The 24,384-nt window shown below is 47.2% G+C and overlaps 1 protein-coding gene across 9 annotated transcripts in view; it reads left to right on the top strand.

Annotated features, from left to right (window-relative positions):
• The window catches only part of HFM1 (helicase for meiosis 1), a 4,349,684-nt gene that overhangs the window by 3,508,200 nt on the left and 817,100 nt on the right, over positions 1-24,384 (top strand). For all 9 annotated transcript variants that reach the window (XM_078646278.1, XM_078646275.1, XM_078646244.1 and 6 more), the window contains one exon: positions 7,644-7,733. In XM_078646278.1, coding sequence (XP_078502404.1) covers positions 7,644-7,733 — 90 coding nt within the window. The remainder of the gene's footprint in view (positions 1-7,643; positions 7,734-24,384) is intronic.

Raw genomic sequence — 24,384 nt, 5'->3', positions numbered from 1 at the left:
GGATGATGTGTGGATTGATGAGGATGGTTCTGATAGCGAATTCTAGAGCACACTGCCGTGGCTAGTAGTGTGAATAGACCCCTAAAGATCCTGTCCCTTAATGTTAGGGGCCTTAACTCGCCCAACAAGCGCAAGCAGATCTGGCACTACCTCCTGCGGCATGACCCGGACATCGTTTTCATGCAGGAGACCCACCTTCTTCAGGCTGACACTGGGCGCATGGCACACCCTAGATACCCTCTCCAGTACTGGGCGGCGGCGGACACGAAGACGGCAGGGGTGGCGATTCTGTGCAAAGCTGACATCAGGCGGGGGGAGGATAGGCTCTTCCGAAGTGGTGATGGCCGTTTCCTTAAGGTGACTGTTGAGGTGGGACTTCGACGTCTTACACTGTGCAATGTGTATGCCCCCAATCTGGCGCAGGATAGTTTCCTCCGAGACCTCTTGCGCGATCAGGTGCTTCAGGGTAGCCCCTCTCTGATTCTTGGGGGAGATTTTAACTTGGTATGGTGTCCGAAGATCGACCGGAGTGAGGGCTCCTTTCACGGGGCTGGGGCGATGTCTCTGGCGCTTCGCAAACAGATTGGCGACCTAGGTTTGTTTGACGCGTGGCGGTATTTTTCCCCGGATAAGAGAGAGTACTCTTTTTATTCGAGCGCCCACCGCTCTTACTCTCGCATCGATCATGTGTTCCTATGCCATGACCTCCTTAGGGATGTGGTGGATGTGGGGATGTCGGACATATCCATCTCGGACCATGCGCATGTGGAACTGCTCCTTCGAGGTCCGCGGGACTGCCCCCCCCAAGAACGGAAATGGTATCTGCCACCGCACACCCTTCGAGATGCGGCGTCTGTTGAGGACATTCGCACAGCCATTACCTCCTATTTTGAGACCAACGACCTGCCCGAGACGCCTTTTTCGGTGGTCTGGGACGCCTTTAAGGCCACGATACGGGGCCACATTACATCCCTTGCGATCGCGAGGGCACGAGAGGGGAGGGCGGTGGAAGACGGCTTGGTGAGGGACCTGGAAGTTGCGGAGGCGCAGGATCAGGAGGGATCTACCTTGAAGACAAGACGCCATCTGGCGAATCTTCGGGGCCAACTGCGACTGCTGCGTACGAACAGGGCTGAGGGCTCCCTTCTGGCTCTGAAACAGTTGCACTTTGACGGAGGGGATAAGGTTGGGAAACTCTTAGCGAGACGGCTGAGGGTCAAGGCGGCCAGATCCCATATAGCGAATGTGGTGCTCCCTAATGGGTCTCGAGCGACTGCGGCGGGGGACAAGCTGAGGGCGTTCCGAGATTATTACGCTTCACTTTACACTGCCAACCACTGCCCTGACGGAAGAAGTCTTGGAGCAGTATAGTGGGACGACGTTACACCCCCTTGCGGCTGAGCTTCTGGAGGAGTCGATAACGCAGGACGAGATAGCCTCGGCTCTTAAAGAGCTCAAATTGGGGAAGACGCCAGGCCCCGACGGCTTGCTGCTCTCCTTTTATCGCCTGTTCCAGTCTCAGCTGAGTCCCTACCTCCTTCGGCTCTTCGCCTCTTTTGATGATGGCCAGGGCCCTTCCATAGACATGGGAATGGCGGAAATAGCCTTAATTCCGAAGCCTGGGAAAGACCCCACACTTTGCTCGTCGTACCGCCCGATAGCACTACTCAATACCGACTTTAAAATATATACCAAGGTGCAGGCTAAACGGCTGGACCCCCATATGCCTGACCTTGTTGACCCGGACCAGGTGGGCTTTATCCGTGGACGCCAAGGGGCCGATAACGTACGGAAAATTGCGCATCTGGTGGGGAAGGCTCACCACTGGCAGATCCCGGCCTGCCTCCTCTCGTTGGACGCTGAGAAAGCGTTCGACCGAGTGGACTGGTCGTTTCTCCAGGCGGTCCTTTGCAAAGTGGGGCTTGGTCCAAAGATGGTCGCCAGGATCATGGCGCCTAACGCTGCGCCAAAGGCTAGGATCTGCGTGAATGGGCGGTTAACGGAAGAGGGACTCGACAGGGCTGTCCTCTCTCCCCCTTACTGTTTGCTTTGGCGATAGAGCCTCTGGCGGATATGATCTGTCACGACCCGGGCATTCACGGCATTCCGATGGGTGGACAAATCCATAAAGTGGCGCTTTATGCAGATGACCTCATCCTTACTCTTACGGAGCCCCAACAGTCTTTACCAGCGCTCCATGCAGCGCTCTGCACTTTCGAAGGCGCCTCTGGTCTGAAAATCAATCACAATAAGTCCTGGGTACTTAACCTTACGATCCCTCCATCTGATGTCTCCTCGTTAGAGCAGTTATGTCCATACCGATGGACTGCTTGCCACATTCGATACCTCGGCCTACTCCTGACCCCCTCACTAGAAGGCTGGTCGTCACTTAACTGGAGAGATTGTCGCAGATCAATCCTTGATGACCTGAGAAGATGGAAATCACTTATCCCTTCATGGCTGGGCAGACTCAATGCAATCAAAATGTCTATCCTTCCCAAACTCCTTTTTCTATTTCAGTGCCTTCCCACGCCTATCCCCTTGCCAAACATCCGAGCCTTGCAAAAAGACTGCACTAACTTCATATGGGGAGGTAAGAGACCCCGCTTCTCCCAAGCACTTCTTATGGCCCCGAGAGATCGCGGAGGGCTAGCATGCCCTAATCTAGCGGATTATGACTGGGCAGCCCACCTGCGATTCGTGGTTGAGTGGGGCACCAGGAGGAGTGAGAAGGGGTGGCTCCATATGGACAGGGCGGTCACTGGCCGTACTATCTGGAATTTGGCTTGGACTCATAAAGCGGGGCGGTCCCCGAGCGCGTATCTACCGGTGCCCACAAAGACAGTACTGGACGTGTGGCATAGGATAGCGGTGCGGAGGGGTCTCACGACTTTTCCCTCCCCACATACCCCTATTGAGGACAACCCGTGGTTCCCACCGGCTTATCGCACCAGAGCCTTTTGTGCATGGACACAGGGCGACTGCAGAGTCCTTACGGATCTCTTTGATGGGGGCACCTTTAAATCTTTTGCCCATTGTAGAGAGGAGTTTCGGCTTCCACCTGAAGCTGAGTTGCAATATCTCCAACTGCGCCATTGGGCCTTGACGGACGTGATATACCCTGGGGCCACCCGGGACTTTACTCCGTTTGAGCGCCTGGCCCGCTCCTGCACTGACACGAAGGGCCTAATCTCCCAGATATATCAGATATTGCAACACCCTCAGACTCCACCCTTGCAGCCGTACCAACAAAGATGGCATACGACGCTGGGTGCCGATATCACGACGACACAGTGAACTCGCTTATGGAGAGACATCCCCAAATTGTACCGCAGCATCCCACAACAAGAAAACGCGAACAAAGTAATGACACAGTGGTATTACACGCCTCAGCGTTTGCATAAAATGTTCTCCTCTTCCTCTCCCGGCTGTTGGAGGTGCCATCATGTGCCTGGGGATTTCCTACACATCTGGTGGACCTGCCCCCTGATCGCTATCTTTTGGAAAGAGGTCCTGAGCCACATAGGAAGGGTTCTGGGGTTCCCTTTGCCTGATGCCGCTAGTACAGTGTTGCTGGGAATCAAACCTGCAAATTTGGTCGCTCTGACCCGAAGTGAATGGACTATATCATTACAAATGCTGGGTGCTGCCAGGCAACTTATTGCCCTGTATTGGAAGAAGGTGGAAACCCCCCCCCTTGCTGCATGGTTTGGGAGACTCTGGCATGTCATCACTATGGAACTGCTCTTCGCGAGACTACAGTCTCGCACTACACGCTTTGAGAAAGTGTGGCAACTCTTGGTGACCTATCTGTGCAAAACTGAACATGCGAGAAACATGCCTCCTAGGCTGAGGGCGCTGCGTTTAGTGGAGGATGCTGTGATCCCCTTTACCCCCCGTAGTCTCATGAGGTGATGGCTTTAGAGACCGGCATGGGCTTACTGAAGTGTGTCCCGACAATTGCTCCTCTCGGGTCTTCTCACTCCCCCTTTTCCCGACTTTCTCTTTTCTGCCTTTCCCTCTACTCTCCCTTTGCACTATCTTTATTTCTCTGTTGCCTACCTCTAGGCTCCTGGTTGTATGTTGGACCGCTATGGTCCGATAGTTGTCTTGGTTTTGACCACTGGTTGACGCCCTATCTTAAGGGCCCGACCCTACGCGTGGTGACAATTAGGCGTGGTGGACAGCACACACTGCTCTTTAACGCGGCCGGCCCGATTGGGTTGTAGGCAGAACGCTGTGTATGAGATTGAAGAGATTACAGACCATGTACACACAGTAAGTTATTGCAATTTTTTTTTTCGTGACGCGGCCGGCCCCTTGGGGGTTGTAGGCTTATCGCTGTGTAACTGTCACCTTTTCCCCAGCGTGCTCCCTTTTGGGGTAAAAAAAAAACAAAAAAAAAAAACTATAAGTCACCCCTAAGGTAGGCATTTCAATCCTGAAGGCAGGGTGATTGGTTATAAGTGTGAGGATGCCCTGCATGAGCAGGACACACCCTACAAACCCAGTAGTCAAATCTCCAGGTCATGTACGTGTCGTCAGCCACTTTTTATGTATATTGGACATCAAGTCAACTACGAGATGTCTAACTATATATAGGCTGCCCCAAAATCGGTCATGTTTGGTATCGAACTTGTTGGAATCCTACCCCAACACCGATTCCAGTGTTGGATGTAGAATCCCATGTACTGGGGTGCTCCCCTAGGGAGCCCCCTGTATTTCCGGTGCCAACCTTTCAGGGTCTCACAGCAAGCTAGTGCAGCTGCCAACCACAGACATGATTCTGCCCTCCTGGTGCTGAGCCAGGCTAGAGCAGGGGCAGGACAATAGGTCATCTGTCACAGGGAGATGTAACCACCTCCCAGACAGAACTTAGTGTATTGGTCTAGGGTGGGGGTGCTTGCTGTTGCCAAGGAGGTTTGTTGACTTTCATCTCCAGAGAACTTCAGGCTCCAAGAAGCTCCAGCCTCCAGCATCTCCTGCTATCAAGATCTTCATCCTCACTGCATCCTCTGTACCGTGGGCCTGTATTCTTGGTGAGCTGCTTGAGGTCCTCATGCGACTCAAGTGCCTTTGGCCTGTGGGTCCTCTTGAGGGTCATCCTTGGCTCCAGTGGGCTCTCCTGCTTGCTCGGGGCCTGCTCTGACTCTCCTGCTTTTGGTAAGTCCCTTGAACCTGGCTGACCCCGACAATGCACCTTCTTCATTTTCCTCATATGTTGCTGCTGCCAAGGCTTGTTGTTGCTCCCTTCGGACTCCGTCCCCTGGCTCTCGACTTCTGATGTGGGACCGCTTGTGAATAGCTCTAAATCTTCCAGATCGTTGCTTGGTCCTCACAGCTGCAGCGACAAGTTCACCGTCAACTCTCCTGCATCTTCTTTCATCGGTGGTCATTGGTCTTCCATGCCTCCTGGTCACTCCTTAGTGGCATAGACTCTGTCCCCTCTGCTTGCAAGTGCGCTGCTCTTCAAGAATCCACCCTTGGATTCCACTGGACTCTTTCATCTTCTTTGCCAGCGGCATCTTCATGGAAGTCCTCCAATGGGGTCTACGGCAGTTTCTGATGTCACTTCACACCTATGCACCTGGCTTCCCTGGTATAGGTATCCTGGTTCCTGGGGTATCCACCGATGGGGTGACTCTTCAACCTTCTATCTTCCACTGCGTTTCTTCATGATCCTCTCTGAAGGGTCCTTCTTGAAAACTGCAACACAACTTCTCCATTGACTTGTACTGAGTATGCAGTCGTGTTTCCATAGTGCCCACAGCCTCAGTAGGGTCCCTGGGTACTTACCTTTGGTCCCCAGATCTTCTAAGTCTTCTGGGTCCAGTCCATACTTTGGTCATACAGTTCGCATTTCACCTTATTAGCATATTGTTTGGTGTCCCCCTGGAGACCACTGTGTATTTGTGCTACTTACCTGTTCTAATATTGAAATATTGTGTATATTGTGTTCACTTCCCCAGGCAGGAGATTTACCAAGTTGTTAGTGAGTGATTATAATAAAAAATCAATAAACAATCTTGTGCCGTGGCTATATTTGAACCACATCTTAAAGTCTGTTGTCAATGTAATAGCTTATATACATCCTATCAATAAACATTATACGATACAAGGCCAAAGTGCGTAAAAGGAACATTGCTGATGCAGTGGATAATGATCGATAGGGGAAATGGAAAGTATGAATTAAGGAGCATTATGAAACGTGATAAGTAAAACAACAATTTCAATTGTATGCTAGGTAACCATCAACATTTAGGCACTATAAGGTGCATATTGAGAGCATTAGTGAGATAAATTCATGAAGCCTAGTGGTTGTGACTGGGGTCACTCTCACATTGTTCATGTTGCAGCAGTAAACAATTTTAGCCAAGGGCTATTCACTGCAACCTATTTTCAAAAGCTTGATGAAGAACAGAGGATAGGGCCATACACAAGTGAAAAAAATGAGAGTGCACTCAATAGTTTATTGAGGTTATAAAAAGCTCCATTTAAGGCACTTGACTGGAGTAGACAGTCTTATTCTAAAAAAATCCCTGCAAAATCAAAATTCTGCCTGATCTGTTTTACAAATGAAAGATGGATCCTGGTCTTCAAAAGCATACAGTGTAATTTCTGGAAATTGAGGGCTTTCTTTAGAGTTTGGTGGACAAGCTATTCTGTCAAAAACATGGTGGATATCCCATCTACCATATTACAAATGCCATAGCCTATAATGCAATTGGAATATGGCAGATGGGGATATCGGTCACATTTGTGATCGAGTATCCCGTCCGATAAACTCTACATAAGGCCCATAGACTTCATAGCAAAATCACACCACTCTGAAATAGAGATTTATGAATTTCAATAAATCCAGTCCAATACAGCTAACTATTGTGTACTGTGTTTTTGAATGAGTTACCCATGATATGTTATTAGAAATTTCCTGCCAACTGCACATAGAAAGTAGTACCCCCCAATAGGGATATTGTTTGACAATTTCAAGATTATTACCATTGTTGGACCACTGTTGAAGGGCAACTAACCCACAAGCACCTATTATCACTTATTTTCATTACCAATAAATTAGAGGCACTTGTAAGTCACCAAGTATCAAGTTGATGCTGCAGTCCAATCAGGTGATGTCAAATAATACTAGATCAATGCATACATCAGTATAGATAGCTATGATGATTCTTGATTGGGAGGTAAAGAATTCAACAATTTAACAAATGTAGGAAAGTCAGATACATAAAGTAAAAATAATAAAGGACCAAGAACACAGCTCTATTTCAAGCCATTAGCTATAGGATTGTTTGTAGCTAGCCCAACCATAACCTGTAGGCAAGTGTTGGAACGGAATTTTCTTTATTAATACCTCATTCTTTCCATTCCTTCTGTATGTATTTAAGTAACCTAATATGGAAATGGTCAATTGTTCTATTGTTATCTTTATTCTTATTTTTATGTTGTTGCACATATATTTCTCTGAGGGAAGAAGTGCTGCAAGTTTACCTATTAGGAGTCAGCTTGTTTGAGTTTTGCAGGATTATAACTTCTCTCTTCCCACCGCCTAAAAATCTGATTTCCCACGCCTAAGAACATGTAATGGTATTAGTATGGTCTGATTAAATTGTGATGCGTTTGTTTTCATTCAGGTTACAGCAGAGAAGAATCATACCTCCACAATGGAAAAAGAGAATGCAACCATCACTGCAAAAGCAAGGATGCATGTGGACATGATTGCTGTGAGTTAATACTTTCCGAATTTTAGCATGTGAGAAATTACATTTTTGTGGCAAATTTGTATGTTCGAAATCATAAACCTTCGTGCAAAAATGAGCCAATTTGGAAGCAGCTAATATACACAATTTAATGAAAAGGTTAAAATACTCTGAGTACCACTTTTTAACTCCTACTCCTGCACAATTACGGACATATTTTACTTGTTCATAGGGATACATTAACCTGCAGGTTTCTCTCCTTTTGACTATCCAGGTGCCTTTCTGGATCCAGAAACCTTTCGCGAAGGGAGCAGTATGCAGACCTTGTTCACCTCTCCCTGTGCCCTCTCTCTGCTCAATCTGGCTCACAGGGTAGACTTCCGCTCTCAATCACAGGGGCATGTTCTACATCCCAACCTCCAGAGCCTCCCCCTACATGCCTGGAGGTTGAGCAGGGTACCCTGAATTCATTCTCCTTACCCCCTGAAGTGATGGACATTATTCTCTTCCAGGGGATCCTCATCAAAGTCATAAGCTCATGAATATTCCCGCCCATGTGCGGAACCCCAGAAAACATATATCATATATATGTAGCTCTACATATATGTATAAATACATATATAAAAACACCCAATGCAAACATCTCTGGAAAAAGCTGAACAATGCAGCAATAGAATACTTTGCACATAAATACATTCCAATAAAGCAGGGAGAAAGAAAACCTTTGAAAACTGCTTTATTATACAGTAGAAAAGGTAATCATGAAAGCATTGTCAGCACATAGGCTGCATTGTAGAACAAACCATAGAGTAGAAAGCTGAAAAGTCAACTCATATGTTATGTTATGTTATGTTATGTTATGTTATGTTATGGCCATACTTTTAGAGCGCACGGCTACCCCAAGGGGTGTCCCGGCGCTTTGGCAAAAGAGACCTGAAACCTGAAAACACAAAGGAGCAATACCACAGTCGTAGTGATTACGCGGAAAAGAGCATGGTCTTCAGCTCTTTCCTAAAAGCCAAAAGACTCTTAGCTTTGCGAAGGGAAAGAGGAAGCTCATTCCAGAAGCGAGCTGCCACAAATTGGAAGGACCGTCCCCCCATCCGAACTCGTTTGGCAGTAGGAACCTCCAGCTTGGCCAGATCCGCTGAGCGCAACGTCCTCCGAGGCACATAGAAAGCGACCCTCTTTCTGATGTAAACCGGGCCGACAGAGTGAAGGGCTTTAAAGGCTAGTGTGAGGATTTTAAACCTGATTCGTTTAGAGATGGGTAACCAATGCAACCTATTTAATAGCAGGTGAGCGCTAGCTCTCCTGGGCAGGCCAAATATAGCTCTGGCCGCCGAGTTTTGAACAATTTGCAGTCTGTCCAGGAGGTACCTAGGCAAGCCTGCAAAGAGCGCATTGGCGTAGTCTAGCCTAGAGCCTACTAATGCCTGAACTACAGTCTTCCGATACTGCAGGGAAAGCAGAGGAAGAAACTTCCTCAGCATCTTAAGGATGCCGAAGCATTTCCCAGCTATCCCCAGAATATGGGGACGGAAGGAGAGGTCATCATCAAACACCACTCCAAGATTTTTCACTTGGGGAGATGAGTTCTCAGGAGGGAACATATCCTGGGGCCACCAGGACTTCCAGCCCGGATCGGGGGCACAGCCAAAGAAAATATAGATAGTAACATATAGATAGTAACAGAAAAACGGGCACCGTGCCTTTAAGGCAGCCATGACCCCTAGCTCCCATCATGCCTCTGGGTCGACAGTTAGGTCAGTTGTTCTTTGCGGATAACCGCAGACCATTTCTTTTAAAAACATATAAATATATTTCACATGACTACTTGCCCGGGGAGGTGGGTGGGTTGCTTATGACTTTGATGAGGATACCCCTGGAAGAGAACTAGGATTACAGGTAAGTAACTAATCCTTCCCTCCCAGGGGATCCTCATCAATAGTCATAAGCACATGAATAGAAGAGCAAGCCATCCCCTTATCCTGCAGGCAAGTAGACAGGGAACTATTCAGACATCAGAAAAAAACCGCCATCAGGCGAACACAGACTCCGAACTCTTAACACTAAAACAGATTCCGCAAGGAGGCCTGGCCCAGTTGGGTATCTGCTCTGGAGTTGAATCCAGACAGTAATGCCTGGTAAATGTGTGAACCGATTTCCAAGTTGCCGCTTTGCAAATCTCGGCCATCGGTACATTATGCAAAAAAGCTACTGTTGCCGCTTTGCCCCTAGTTGAGTGAGCCTTAGGGGTAGCGAGCAAAGGTTTATTTGCCAACTGGTAAGATAACTTTATACAAGAGACTATCCATCTTGCGATGGTCCGTTTAGAAGCACCAAAACCCGTTCTGACCGAACCATAGTTTACGAACAAATGGTCAGATTTTCGCACAGATTTCGTGGCTTCTAAGTAAAATTTGAGAACCCTCTTAAGGTCCAGCGAATGCAGGGCTCTTTCCGCTATAACATAGCTTAAACACATTGGCAAAGCCAATATCTCTTGCTAAACACTTTTATACGGTCCCAAAGGAGAGACCATTTGTCTATGCCAATGCTTTTTGAGAAAGGCATGTACAATGATGTTGACGCTGTGTGCCAAACACAGGACACTGAAATAGCCACAATCTGCCATGGCCTTAACTATAGACTGCTATTGTCCGTGGCACCAAATCCAATGTTAAGCCTTCTTGGTTTCAGCCATTCAAAGCCCTTGTTGTTAAAGTCTTCCAAGATGTTGTATGGGATTTCTCACTGGAGAGAATGGTTACTGTTGCATGCTTCCGAGCACCATTAAAAATCTCAGCAGGGTCAACACATGCAAATATAATTTCTCTAACCCTCACAAATGAGATCCAGTGTGAAGTGCTGAACATTTAACCAGTGGCCTGGCAACTGGTCTACATGTCTGTCGTCAAATGGATAGTGTGAAAAGCACTCTGCTGCTAAGTTTGCTAACCAATTCCAGTACATTATGATGTAGCAACTCTGGCGAAATGTGACTGGCAGGGAACCTTCCATTTCAGGCAGATGGTTGCCAAAAATTCTAAAAAACTTACCCCTTCCACAAAAGAAAAAGGGAGGAGGCCCATGGCTAACATTTTATCCAGCTTTGTGTTGTACAAATGAGCCATTGGGTGGCTGCACCTCAGCCTAAACATGCCAGGAATAAATAGCAGCATTTTTCTTTTCTGGTGCCACTGATGCAGGAGACATCTTGAGAGCACACAGTGGTAGGCTCAATGTGCATCTCAGCAGGGCAGTCGATGTTTGCTCTCGCCTCGATGTCTCAATCTGAGTGTTGTGCCATTGCGATACTGCTGATGTGGGCAATACTACTGTACTGCTGGGGACAGGGCTCATTTGATTAATGAAAATGTCTTCCTCTTCTTCACCTTCCACCGTGATCGGATTCCTTGCTAAGCCTTTCACCCCCTTCACCAATCCCACTTACCTTTTTTTGCCCGCTAAGGTGCTCCTCCCACTGGATTGCGTAGTGTTTTCTCAAATGGATTATTTTGCTCCAGTACCATAGTTTGTATCAAGCTTACCCCAACTACCACTTGCTCCAAATATATAGCATTTGGCAATGTTCGGCTCCTTCTTGCTAACCGTAAAGAAGTCCCAAACTAGGGAGGTCACTTTCTGACCTGGTACCACTGCCAATGTTGGATGAACTGGGAGTAGGTGGGCGTATTGACGTTTGCCTCTCTGCAGTGCCTACTTGTGGATGTAGGTCGGTGCTGGGGCCTTGCAAACATGGCAGCTGGGGGTGATGTTGGTGGTATCTGTGCTACATCCCTTAGAACAGGTTGGGATGGGGCAACGCCGGTCTCCGCTGGGGCTGGGCTAACAGCCATGATGACTGGCTTGTTATCATCCTCCTCCTCTACATCCATAATTCTCAAGCTTTCAGGAACCTTCCTTTTCCCTTGACTCTCCTGGTGTGTCTCACTCTCAGACTGAGGCAGGATATAAGTGAAGTCTTGATCATCAGAAGGGGGGCTTGGAGAAGAAAATGGTGGAGACACCCTCCTTTTTCTTGCTGGAGATCTGGAAGACAATGGATCTGCAGAAAGAGTGACTTCTTCTACTTCCTCAGCTTGAAGTTCAATCTCCTGAACTGCTCCTACTTCGGGAGAAACTATTATTGCTGTTGTTGTCTACTTATCTGATTTTCCTGTAATGATTGGGCACTATTTTGTGAAAGAGATATGTCTATTTCAACATAACTGCTCATCGGTGTTGCCGTGATTAGACTGAGTGCCTCTGTGCATGACATGGACTTGGGCCTAGCTTGGGGTGGTTCCACTGATGCAGGGGTGCTGCTCCCAGTTGGTCCCTGGAGGCCGGTGCGTCACGCACATATTTGCCGAAAAAGGTCCTGGCCGGCAGGCAGTGGTGGAAATCAGCTTCTCCTCCTCCCCACTGGCTACTTTCTTGGCAGTACCTTTCTTTATGGCCATCTTGAAGGTGTCAGTTGGCAGTGGAACTTAGCTTCACAAGCTGAAGAGATGTCCGTGTTGTGTGGTCACGCATCACATGTGGGCAGGCCTTCTGTCTGGCAGTACTGTGGGTGATATTGCCCTTTGAGCACCTAGAAGCAAACAAGCAAGAAGAATATCAGTGAAATGTTGCTTTGTTGCAGTTGACTCAGTGGTATCATTTAGTGTGATTACTTAAGTTATAAATAATTAACAATACAGTGTATCTAATATCCATACGTAAAACCACACCAACATAAACTTTCATGTACACTCAGGAACGATAAAAAAGAGCTACCCACAGATGTAACTGTTTTTTTTATGTGCATCAATCAATCATAGTATTTGTATAGCTTGCTACTCACCCGGAATGGTCTCAAGGCGCTTGGGGGAGGGGTCCGCTACTGCTCGAACAGCCAGGTCTTGAGTGGTTTCCTGAAGGCGAGATGGTCCTGTGTCAGCCGGAGGTGGATGGGGAGGGAGTTCCATGTCTTGGCTGCCAGGTAGGAGAAGGATCTGCCTCTGGCGGTGGCTCTTTGGATGCGTGGTACGGCGGCGAGGGCGAGGCTTGTAGAACGTCAGGCGGTCGTTGAGGTACTTGGGGCCCATGTCGTGGAGAGACTTGTGTGCGTGGGTAAGGAGCCTGAATGTGATCCTTTTGCTGACGTGGAGCCAGTGCAGGTCCCTCAGGTGGCCGGAGATGTGGCTGCGTCGGGGGATGTCCAAGATGAGTCGGGCGGAGGCGTTCTGTATGCGCTGGAGTCTTTTCTGTAGCTTGGCTGTGGTTCCCGCGTAGAGGGTGTTCCCGTAGTCCAGTCGGCTGGTGACGAGTGCCTGGGTGACCGTCTTCCTGGTTTCGGTCGGGATCCAGCGGAAGATCTTTCGGAGCATACGCAGGGTGTTGAAGCACGATGAGGAGACGGCGTTGACTTGTCTGGTCATTTAGAGGGAAGAGTCCAGGATGAAGCCCAGGTTGCGTGCGTGGTCTGTTGGCTTGGGAGCGGTGCCCAGGGCGGGAGGCCACCAGGAGTCGTCCCAGGCAGAGGGCGATGGTCCCAGGATGAGGACTCCCGTCTTGTCTGAGTTCAGTTTCAGGCGGCTGTTCTTCATCCACTCGGCGACGTCTTTCATCCCTTCGTGTAGGCTCGTTCTGGCGGTGGCGGGGTCTCTGGTGAGGGAGAGGATCAGTTGGGTGTCGTTGGCGTAGGAGATGATGTTGAGGTTGTGTTGGCGTGCGATGGCTGCAAGAGGTCTCATGTAGACGTTGAAGAGGGTTGGGCTGAGCGATGATCCTTGCGGTACGCCGCAGATGACTTTGGTGGCCTTGGATCGGAACGGGGGGAGGCGGACTCTTTGTGTTCTTCCGGCGAGGAACGAGATGATCCACTCCAGTGCCTTTTCTTGAAAACCGATGTTGCTGAGGCGTTGAACTAGGGTGCGGTGGCAGACGGTGTCGAACGCTGCAGAGAGGTCCAGGAGGATGAGGGCCGCTGTTTCCCCGTTGTCGAGCAGGGCTCGGATGTCGTCGGTGGCTGCGATGAGGGCGGTCTCGGTGCTGTGGTTGGCTCAGAAGCCGGACTGCGAGGGATCGAGGGATCCGTTCGTCTCGAGGAAGGCTTCTCGATGACTTTGGCAGGAAAAGGGAGGAGCGAGATGGGGCGGAAGTTCTTGAGATCGGTGGGGTCCGCTGTTGGTATCTTCAGTAGGGCGTTGAGCTCGGCATGCTTCCAGCTCTCCGGGAAGGTGGCGGTGTTGAAGGAGGAGTTGATGACGTCCCGGAGTTGGGGTGCGATGATGGATTCGGCCTTGTTGAAGACGTGGTGGGGCCAGGGGTCGGTTGGAGATCCGGAGTTGATGGTGTTCATCGTGCGGGCTGTGTCTTCGGTGGTCACCGTGGTCCAGGTGCGGAGTGTGGTGGTGGGGGGCGTTGGTTCGACGGTTGGGTGCGTGGAAGGTGCACCGAAGCTGTCGTGGATGTCGGCGATCTTGCGGTGGAAGTACGAGGTGAGAGAGTCGCAGAGATCTTGTGAGGGAGTGATGTCGTTGTTGCCGGTGCTGGGATTGGAGAACTCCTTGACGATGCTGAAGAGTTCCTTGCTGTCATGGGCGTTTTTGTCCAGTCGTTCCTTCAGTGATTTCTTCTTGGTGGTGAGGATGAGCTGGTGGTGCTTGCGGGTGGCGTGTATGAGGGCGGTCATGTTGTCTGTGGTCTGGTCCCGGAGCCAGGCTTTCTCGAGGGTGTGGCAGTTCTTCTTGGAGTGCTTGAGTTCGTCGGTGAACCAGGAGGCCTTCTTGCTTCTGGGTCTGCTGGGAGGGTTCTTCAGTGGCGCGAGGTCGTCCGCGCAGGCGGTCAGCCACTGCGTGAAGTTGGGTGCTGCTTCGTTGGGGTCCGTTGTGCTGGTGGGTGGGTTCTGGCTGAGGGAGGTGGTGAGCTGGTCGGCGGTGATCTTGCTCCAGCTTCTGTGAGGAACCTGTTGCGGGTGGTGGTGGGTCGTGGTTCTTCTGAAGCTGAAGTGGACGCAGCTGTGGTCGGTCCAGTGGAGTCCGGTGGAGTGGCTGAAGGAGATGTGCTTGCTGGAGGAGAAGACGGGATAAAGCGTGTGGCCGGCGTAGTGGGTGGGGGTGTTGACCAGTTGCTTGAGTCCGAGGTTGGAGAGGTTGTCCAGCAGGGCGGCGGTGTTGCGGTCCTTGTTGTTCTCCAGGTGGAAGTTGAGGTCCCCTAGGAGGATGTAGTCGGCGGAGGGGAGGGCGTGCGGGCTGATGAAGTCCGTGATGTCTTCGCTGAATTGTGTGCGTGGTCCCTGGGGTCTGTAGACGAGGGTGCCTCTGAGGGTCGTCTTGGGGTCGGTGTGTATCTGGAAGTGGAGGTGCTCGGCGGCGGCGAAGCTGTCGTTGGAGTCGGTCGTGATGCGGATGGTGTTCTTGTGTACGATGGCGATGCCTCCTCCAATCTGGTTGACGCGGTCTCTCCGGATGATCTTGTATCCGTCTGGGATGGCGATGGCGATGTCGGGTGCTGAGGAGGCGTTCATCCAGGTTTCTGTGAGGAAGGCGACGTCTGGTGAGGTTGTGTCGAGCAGGTTCCAAAGTTCGATGGCGTGTCTGTGGATGGAGCGTGTGTTGGAAATGGGATGTGCCACTCAGGGAAGGGCAGGTGACAAAAGAAAATTGGTAATTGAATAATTCTTAGAAAATGAATGCTGTTTGTGCACTTGTGCATCGTCAATAGCACATGGGGTTCTTGCCGGATTTCGGAAAATGGGTAAAATAAAATTAGGAAAAAAAGAAAGAAAAAAAATTGAAAACATTTGCAAAAATAAATATCTTTTTTTAAAGTACAACATTTTTAAAAAGTGCAAAAAATGAAAAAGTTGAAAAATAAATTGGAAAACATGAAAACATTTACAATTAACAAGTAAAAATGTTTTAAAATTATAAAATAGATTCAAATTAAATAAAAAATATTTGTGGAAAAAATATCAGAAGATAAAAAATATAGTTTATATTCTTTGTTATTTTATATATGTATACCTTTTTTTTTTCCTTTTAGTCCTTTATTATTATTTTTTTTTCCTTTTTTCCACCCTTTTTATATATTTTTTTTTCTCCTTTTTGTTATTTATTTAAACACCTGCCCGCCACCTATTATTCAGTACTAAAAAAAAACCTCATATTTCTTCTATATGCCTAGTTGCAGAATATCAGCCTTCTAGCAAGTTTTTAACCTAGGCTAAAGAACCTAGGCCCAAAAAAAATAAAAAATTATTAGAGCTAGTTGTAAATTTGTGAATTTGTCAAGAAACTAGAATGCAGTGAGGCAACCTAAAGAAAAGACAGATAGAGGGAAAGGGACAATACTACTTAGCTGACTCTGACCCCCTGCCCATACTCAGCAAAAAATCATCTGCAGCCTGTACTGATCTTATGTTATGCATAGTGTTCTTGTACATAACTCTTAATGCCGCAGGAAAGACTAACTGAGAGACGGCCCCTTGACTCCTGAAAGCTTCCAACCTTTTTCCAAGCTCCCATTGTCTATCAAGCGTGACTCTCGAGAGGTCAGATCTGATCTGAAAATTGAACCCCTTGGCGTTTACCACTTTCTGTTTCAATGCGATATTCAGAATAGTTTCTTTAAGGGAGTATGTGAGAAAATTAACCAGGATTTTCCTAGGCTTTGTTCTCTGAGAGTTTCTCCGAAATGGCTCTCTATGAATGCGCTGAATATCCGTAGCTATTTCTTGTTCTGACATATCGAGCCGTAGGGCCTCTTTCAAGAGAGAAACAATAAATTGCTTGATGTCCGAACCCTCTTTCTCCTCCGGTATATTCAAAACTCGAAGATTGTTCCTGCGGGCATGATTTTCCAACGTCTCCAGCCTTTCGGACAAGCTCTGATTCTCCTGTCTAAGGTTCCTTAGTTCTGCTTTTGTGGCACTTAAGTTAATATTAACTTCTGTGACGGAATCTTCAAGAGTCTCTGTCCTAGTCGTGAGAGCACCAAGTTTGCTGTCCAATGACTGACAATAGCATCGAATATCGGCTTGATTTGATGCAGAAGTCTCAAACCCCTTTTTAATATCTGTGGCCAGAGTCGCAAACATTGCCTGGAAAGAGGCCTGTAGTGTGGAGACCAACTCTGAATTCAGGGCCCGAGTGGTATCATCGGGTAAACTGGGATCTCCCCTGCTGTCAATAGAAGATATTGTGCCTGTTTCCTGGAAAACTGACTGTAGGCTAAGGCCGGATGCTACACTCGGTGGCGCTGGAGGGAATGGGGAGGCCAGCGGTGCGAGCAGTACCAACGAGGGCGCTGATTGCTCTAAATTGATAACCGTTTGGTGATCTGCAGGATTCAATTGACCTGATCCTCCTGACTTAGAGGAGAGTGATTGATCCAAATGGCAATCCATATCTTTCTTGTGTATATCAATATTGCCATTGTTCACGATGGTACTATCATCATCTATCGATTTGGCAGTGGTAGTGGCATTGGCAGAAGTACTAATTTCATTCAAGCCCACACCGGCTTTCAGAAAGGGATCTGGAGTAGGGACATTCGTTCCTGCCATTTCCCTAATAGTATGCTCAGAAGTAGGGACATTCGTTCCTGCCATTTCCCTTATAGTATGCTCCTCCACGTGTTTAGAAGCCATCTGTAGCACCGGTGAAGTATCCCCTACCTCCTGGCTCAAAAAAGGAGAGCAAGAATTACTTGCCAAGAGCACCACTTGAGGAACTACTTTAAAGTAAGAGCGCAATGAGGGGGTTATTTTTTTTGAAGTGGTAGCGGAATTCTTTGATTTATTTTTTGTGGACTTAGGAGTATAGGAGCGTTTTGCCTTTACCTGACCAGTTAGATAAGTCGACAACTTTATTTTCCCCGTGTCCTCAGCAATAACAGCAGCAGAGATATTAGTCTCAGAAGTGCAGTGGGTGACTATGCCTTCTGTAATCAAGCCCTCTTTCCGAACACCAACAGACGCTACTCCACTCAGAACGTTATGCTTTATCGATGTATCCACACCAGAAGATGGAAACTTATTTATATTTTTAAGTTCAGCTTTGTGGAAGAACGCCTTATTAGTTTCTTTCTTGCTGTCAACTGTGCGTTTCCTTCTCACCCTCCCTCTCACTTTCCCTTTCCCACTGCCCTCCTGGAAAACCTCCTCGGTACACACTGATATGCACACAGGATTCAAAGTGTCAAAGTCTTCCCCACTACCCCCTTCAGTGCTATCACTGCTGTTATCACCAGCTTGCTTCTTGCACTGATGTCTGCGCTGACATCGCTGCTGAGCTCGTGGCCGTTTCTCCAAAATCTCTCCCTCCTCGCGCAGCTCTAGCTGTGCTTTTATCTGTGCCTTTGAAGCTACCGCCGCACCATGCTGCCCCAGTAAAATACCTCGTGTGCGGCGTCCTCTGCGGAGCTCCAGGGCGGCCAGCGACCAAATCCAGCCACTCGCTAGGGAATGCGAGGGCTCGAATGCTGGCGGACTTACTGTGACAGAACACTGTGATTCCTGCTCTCGCTTGCCGGATGAGATCGTAGCTTGAAAAGCTGCTGCCTCCGTAGACGACGCGCTCACTGCTGCTGCGGGCTCCGAGTTTACCTCCTCCCCCAAACACATGAGAGGCGGAGGTGTGGCGGTATGGCGGAGAGACGCCGATACCGATACCTAGGGAAAAGCTTGACAAACTACTTTTGCAAATCCAAATTGAAATGCGGCTCTCTGCGGCTTAACGAAACGACATAAAAGATCAAGCCTGCAAAAGATTCTGCCCTCCGATCCGAGAAACTGCAGGAGTCCGTGGGCGGAGTACTGCCGCGGCTCAGCCGGCTGCCGCCATGTTTCCTGTTAAACTAGGCGATATATACTCACTTGTGGGCTTTAGTTTAGGAAATCATAGTACCTTTTTAATCTCATTTAGGTCTTTTTTCTTTCCTGCCCTTGTTTCTTTTCCTCTTGTCTATTTCCTCCCATAATTGGCAGATGGTTGATATTCGCAGGGGTCCACAGCGGAGTGCTATCTTTCTGGGATTCCAGATAGATTGTGTGGGGGTTTCCCGTGGGTGGGGGACATGGCGTGGGTGGGGGGGTTGGGGGGGGGGGGGAAGCAAAAAAAGTCCTCTTAAACGTCCTTTACAGCATTCTCTAAAAAAAATGAAAGGAGTCGATCAATTTATAGTTTTCTCTTTGGAGTTTGGCAGTATTGGTCTTTGAGTTATATGATATTTTTTCTCTTGCTGTAATGCATAATCTAAGTATTTTGTCCTGGAACACTAACGGTCTTCGCACTTCACCGAGAAGAAATAATATTATGCAATATCTACGTGATTCGGCTGCACAGGTATTAGTGCTCCAGGAGACACATCTTGCAGAAACAGAAATGCAAAACCTCTTGAGTAAGAATAGATGGATAGATTTTGGAGTTATAACATCTCAGACCTCACACATTAGGGGGGTGGCCATTCTTTTTAAAAAATCTATCAAGGCTAGGCTAGTCGCTAAACAGGTAGACCCGTATGGTCGATGGGCAATAGCTTCTGTTATTATTTCGGGTTCACCATTCACCATAGTAGGTTACTATGGTCCAAACCAAGACGATCCATCAGTATTGGTATCTCTCTTCGCAGAACTATATGCATTTTCAGAGCCAGTTATCCTAGCAGGCGACTTTAATATAGTTCTAGATCCATTATTAGATAAGTCATCCACTAACAGGGCTATAACGTTATCCAAGACTAGGACGTTTTTATTAAATAATATGAAAACATTGAACTATATCGATATATGGAGGACTCTACATGGGTCTCAAAAGGGGGTCACTTTTAAAAATTATAAATTTCATCACCAGTCTCGGATAGACTTCATTCTGATTAATCAATCTTTAGTTAAATACGTAAAATCAGTTGCTCATTTACCTTTCCATCTCTCAGACCATACTGCCATCTCGCTTGAGCTTGAGGTTCCATCCAGGCCCGCGTTAAAATACTGGTTGTTCGATAGATCAATACTTTTCACTTCGGACATCTCAGAGGCATTAAATCAGGAAGTTAAATTCTTTTGGGAGTTTAACCAGGGGTCTGCGCCACCTGGAATAACATGGGACGCATTTAAAGCAACTCTAAGGGGCTATCTAACCAATACATCAGCATATAAAAATAAGACCTATAGGGAAGCAGTTGCCTCTCTTGAATTGGAGATAGCAAAACTTCAAGAAGAGATTATCACGAATTCAGCATCAATAGGGTCCACACCTGTTGGGATGCAAGAGAAATTTACAGTCCTAAAGGGAGATCTTTCCTCAGTCTTGAGTGCACGGGTCTTAGAGAGATGGAAGGCTAGTAGACTGGCCCACTTCGAATATGGGGAAGGTGCCGGTAAGCTCCTTGCCTGGAAGTCGAAGACTGATAGGGTCCGAAATAATATTAGTGCCATTAGTAAAGATGGTGTACTACATTCTACAGATGAGGGAATTAGTGGCGCTTTTAGAAGTTTCTTCAGTGAGATTTATCAAGAAGATACTGATGTACAACCCACTCAAGCAAGGGACTAGTTATCCAGGATCGCTTTACCGGTTCTGGACCCTGAACAAATGGGAATTTTAGATGGCCCTATTACATCGGAGGAAGTTAGCTTTGCCATCTCGAAAAGTAAAAAAGGCAAAGCAGCAGGACCAGATGGGTTACCCTCGGAAATATACAAAGTAATATGTCCAACTATTCTTCCCTACTTAACAAATCTGTTTAATAACATCTTATTAGAAGGTGCCCTACCTCCTGCGTCTTGGGACAGGGCCTCCATAACCCTGATTTTAAAACCTGGCAAACCCGCATCCAATTGTGGGTCATATAGACCAATTTCAATCCTTAGTACGGATTATAAAATCTTTGCAGCCGTACTTGCGAATAGATTGGGTGGTGTAGCAAATAACATCTTGCATATGGATCAGAAAGGTTTTGTGAAAGAGAGGCAACTGCACGAACTGACGTATGACCTCATCGGTGCAATAGATATGGCCACTTCAGCATCACTTCCTTTAGCAGTTTTCACTCTTGATGCCACCAAAGCCTTTGACAGGGTAAACTGGGTGTATTTAGAAGAAGTGTTAAAAAAGTTCAATCTGGGAGACAATTTTAGACGAGCAGTAAAACTACTATATAAAAATCCTTCTGCTTCATTACTGGTTAACGGGGAGCTTACGGAGCCATTCGATATTATACGAGGAACCCGTCAAGGGTGTCCCCTCTCACCACTTTTATTTGATTTATATATCGAGCCTTTTGCTCAACTAATTCGGGACAATATTAATATAAAACCTTTTATTTTTGAAGGTTGGGAGCGGAAAGTCGCACTATACGCAGACGATGGCCTTATCTTTTCATCTGAGTTAAGTTCAGCCTTCCCTACGGTCATATCTATTGCAGAAGAGTTTGGGGCAATATCTGGTTATGAAGTGAATGCATCCAAAACCGACATTATGGTTTGGAATCAACCTGCTCCGGTTGCAGGAGTACAGCCAAGTGCCACCCTTAGGTATCTCGGGTTAAATATCTATACGGATATTAATAAGATTGCCCCGTTAAATGTTGCCCGTGTGGCTAAGGAAGCTCGAAGATTGCTGAGATCATGGTCAGCTCTTCCTATTTCCCTGATAGGTAGATCTAATTTGGTCAAAATGACCATTTTACCCAAGATTATGTTTTTGTTTAACACTACCCCTCTTTTCTTTGATCCATCCTCGACTGCCAAACTTCAAACGGAATTAAATAGATTCATTTGGAATAGCCGTACGCCCAGGTTATCCTGGAAGAAGATTAGACGGCGTCGAGAAAAAGGAGGCCTCGCAGCACCAGACCTCCAGATATACGGCTGGGCTTTCCAATTTCCCCATATTAGGATGCTTTTAAAGACCCCTAATAATGTAGGGAGCGGAAAATTATTCGTAGCACTTCTCAAAGGGGAAAAAATTGGGCCAACAAACTTTCTCTTAAAATTTGGGGACCCAAAATATTTTAAGAAGGTCAAGTTAAAGGTGCTGAGGGACTTGGCTAGAACATGGACAAATCTAAGACGCACACTTAATTTGGATTATTATCAGAGTCGGGCCCCGTTATGGGACTCGCCAGGTGCTCCATCTTGGCTTTTGTACAGTTTAGCCCTCCCAGTTAGAGAGGCTGGGATCTCAGCTTGGGGGGACCTGTTTGTTGATGGAGTATTACTTCCATGGGAGACCTTGAGCTCAATAATAGGAACTCGCTTTTCACGCTTTAAATATCTTCAAATCCAGAGTTGGTCCCAAGCTTACAGCCTAGGAAGGGGTAGGCATAAATTAGGTGCTGATCACAATCTAGTATCCTATCTGATGGACAAACCTCCATTTAAAAAAGAGATAACATTTTGGTATAACCTTATACTAGATGAGATTCATGGCGAATTCTTGCTACCCCACTCCCTTTGGGAAACATATATACCTAATACTGATGTAGAGGGCTTGTGGCTCAAATCATTTAAGATTCTAGGGGAGACTGTAAAACCTTCTTGGCTTCGTCGGAACCACTTGTTGACACTGCATAGAGCGTATTACTCTCCACTACGTTTATCAAAGTTCACCAATAATGCTCAGGTCGCATGCCCTAGATGTGGTTTAGTAGCAGCATCAGATACACACATGTTCTTTGAGTGTCCCTATATAACATCTTTTTGGAATGAAATCTGTGCTTCCCTTTCACTAGCAATTGATCTACAAGTCAGTCCCTGCCCCACGTTAGTTTTCTTTGGTATTATACCCGGGATTGAAGGTATAAGTAAAAAACTGGTCTTTTATAGTTGTTTATTAGCTAGAAGAGAAATTTGTAAACACTGGAAAGACAAGACTCCTCCTCTCTACACAGATTGGCGAGCAGCGATGTTACAGATGTCCAAACTAGATCTGGCTAGAGTAGGCAACCAACACAAAAGGAGATTTTGGCTACTTTTGAACTGGTAACTATAGGCCAGAACATTGTGGTTTTTTTATTTTTTTTTCCCAAGTCCTATGATTGTGCTGCTTGGATGGATCATTTGTTCTTTTGATCCCTTTTTGCTTTACATACCCTATATATGCGACTCTGGCTATAAAATGGGTTGTACATAGCAGTTCACCAACCCTGTCGGTACCATTAGATGAGGACAAAGTTGGGAGGCGTGGCATTGTGGGATACGCTCTCAGGTACCATTTAAATCCCCCCCAGTTTACCTGGGCCAGTGCCTCAGTCATCTTCTATACTTCTTCGTCATTACATGGTTACCAAGGGCGAATATGAGGACACAAAAAAAAAATATATATATATTAAGCAAAAAATATATATATATAGTTTAATTGCTGATGTACTAGAGGAAGGGGACTACTACTTACTACCATGTCAATTGAATTCGGAAACCAGTGGGATTTGGGAGGTAGGGAGTGATGCACATGAAAAATACCCCCAAAAAAGTATGTAATAATATATATTAAACACTGTTCATACAATACATTAGTATGAGCATTGAGCTTCCCAAAACTGCAGACAACTGGGTCTTTAGGGTCAGTCCAGTGTCCATCCTGATGCCCAAACTCTTCACGGCGGGCGCCAGCGTTGGGGCAGTGCCTGGCTCTTGGGGCCAAAAAAGGTTAGACCAGGGGGAGGAACCTGAGGAAAGTACCAAGACTTCGGTTTTATTTGGGTACACCTTCAAGGAATTCGAGGTCATCCAATTCATGGTGTACCGAAGAATCTTCTGGACGTTCAGCTGTGAATCGGGGGAGTTATCAATGCACACTATTAGCTGAGTGTCGTCTGCATAGTTAAACCCCTGGCAATATGCTTTTGCCAAAGCCTCAATCAAGGGTTGGAGGTTTATATTAAAAAGCACGGGAAACAATGCTGAACCTTGCGGGACCCCCCCCCCCCAGTGAAGATCACCCTGCCTGGACACATGATCTCCTAGCTGAACCCTCTGGCATCGATCCTCCAAAAAAGAGGTAAACCACTGGAAGACCGTCCCTGTGACTCCCAACCGCCGCATACGAGCAAGTAGCTGCTTGTGGTTCACCGTATCGAAGGGGGCTGAGAGGTCAAGTAGGATTGATGCAGAGGGGATCTTCTTGTCGGCGGCAAGTGGCAGATCATCTAAAACTGAAAGCATAACTAACTCAGTGCGGTTATGAGCCCTAAACCCAGCTTGGCGATAATGTAACAAGCAATGTTGTTCCACATATGACGAAAGAACTCTGAGTACATGTTGTTCGAGTACTTTGGCCAGAAACGCGAATTGAGAGATGGGGCGAAAGTTTTTTAAATTCCTAATGTCAGCCTCAGCTTTCTTCAACAGGGGGATTACTGTAGCTTCCTTGAATTTCTGTGGTACTGTTCCCGTTAACAAGGATAGCTTCAAAACAGACAACACCTCAGCCTCAACCAGAAGAATGATCATTTTAAACACCTTCGGAGGGCAGGGGTGTTCTGGTGACCCAGATTTTACTTTGGCTACTATGTGAGCAAGGTCATGTGGTTTGAGCGCAGGGAACTGAGAGAGAGAGAAGCCCTGTAAGTCAGAGGGCTCCTCCTCCGCCGATAGGAGACAGGGAGTAATATGTGTGTTATTGATGACAGTCATAATATCTTCCATCTTAGTAAGGAAGAAGTCCTGTATTTTATCACA

This window comes from Lissotriton helveticus, chromosome 1_1 (assembly GCF_964261635.1).
Source record: "Lissotriton helveticus chromosome 1_1, aLisHel1.1, whole genome shotgun sequence".
NCBI lineage: Eukaryota > Metazoa > Chordata > Amphibia > Caudata > Salamandridae > Lissotriton > Lissotriton helveticus.
This window is presented reverse-complemented; position numbering and strand designations above follow the sequence as displayed.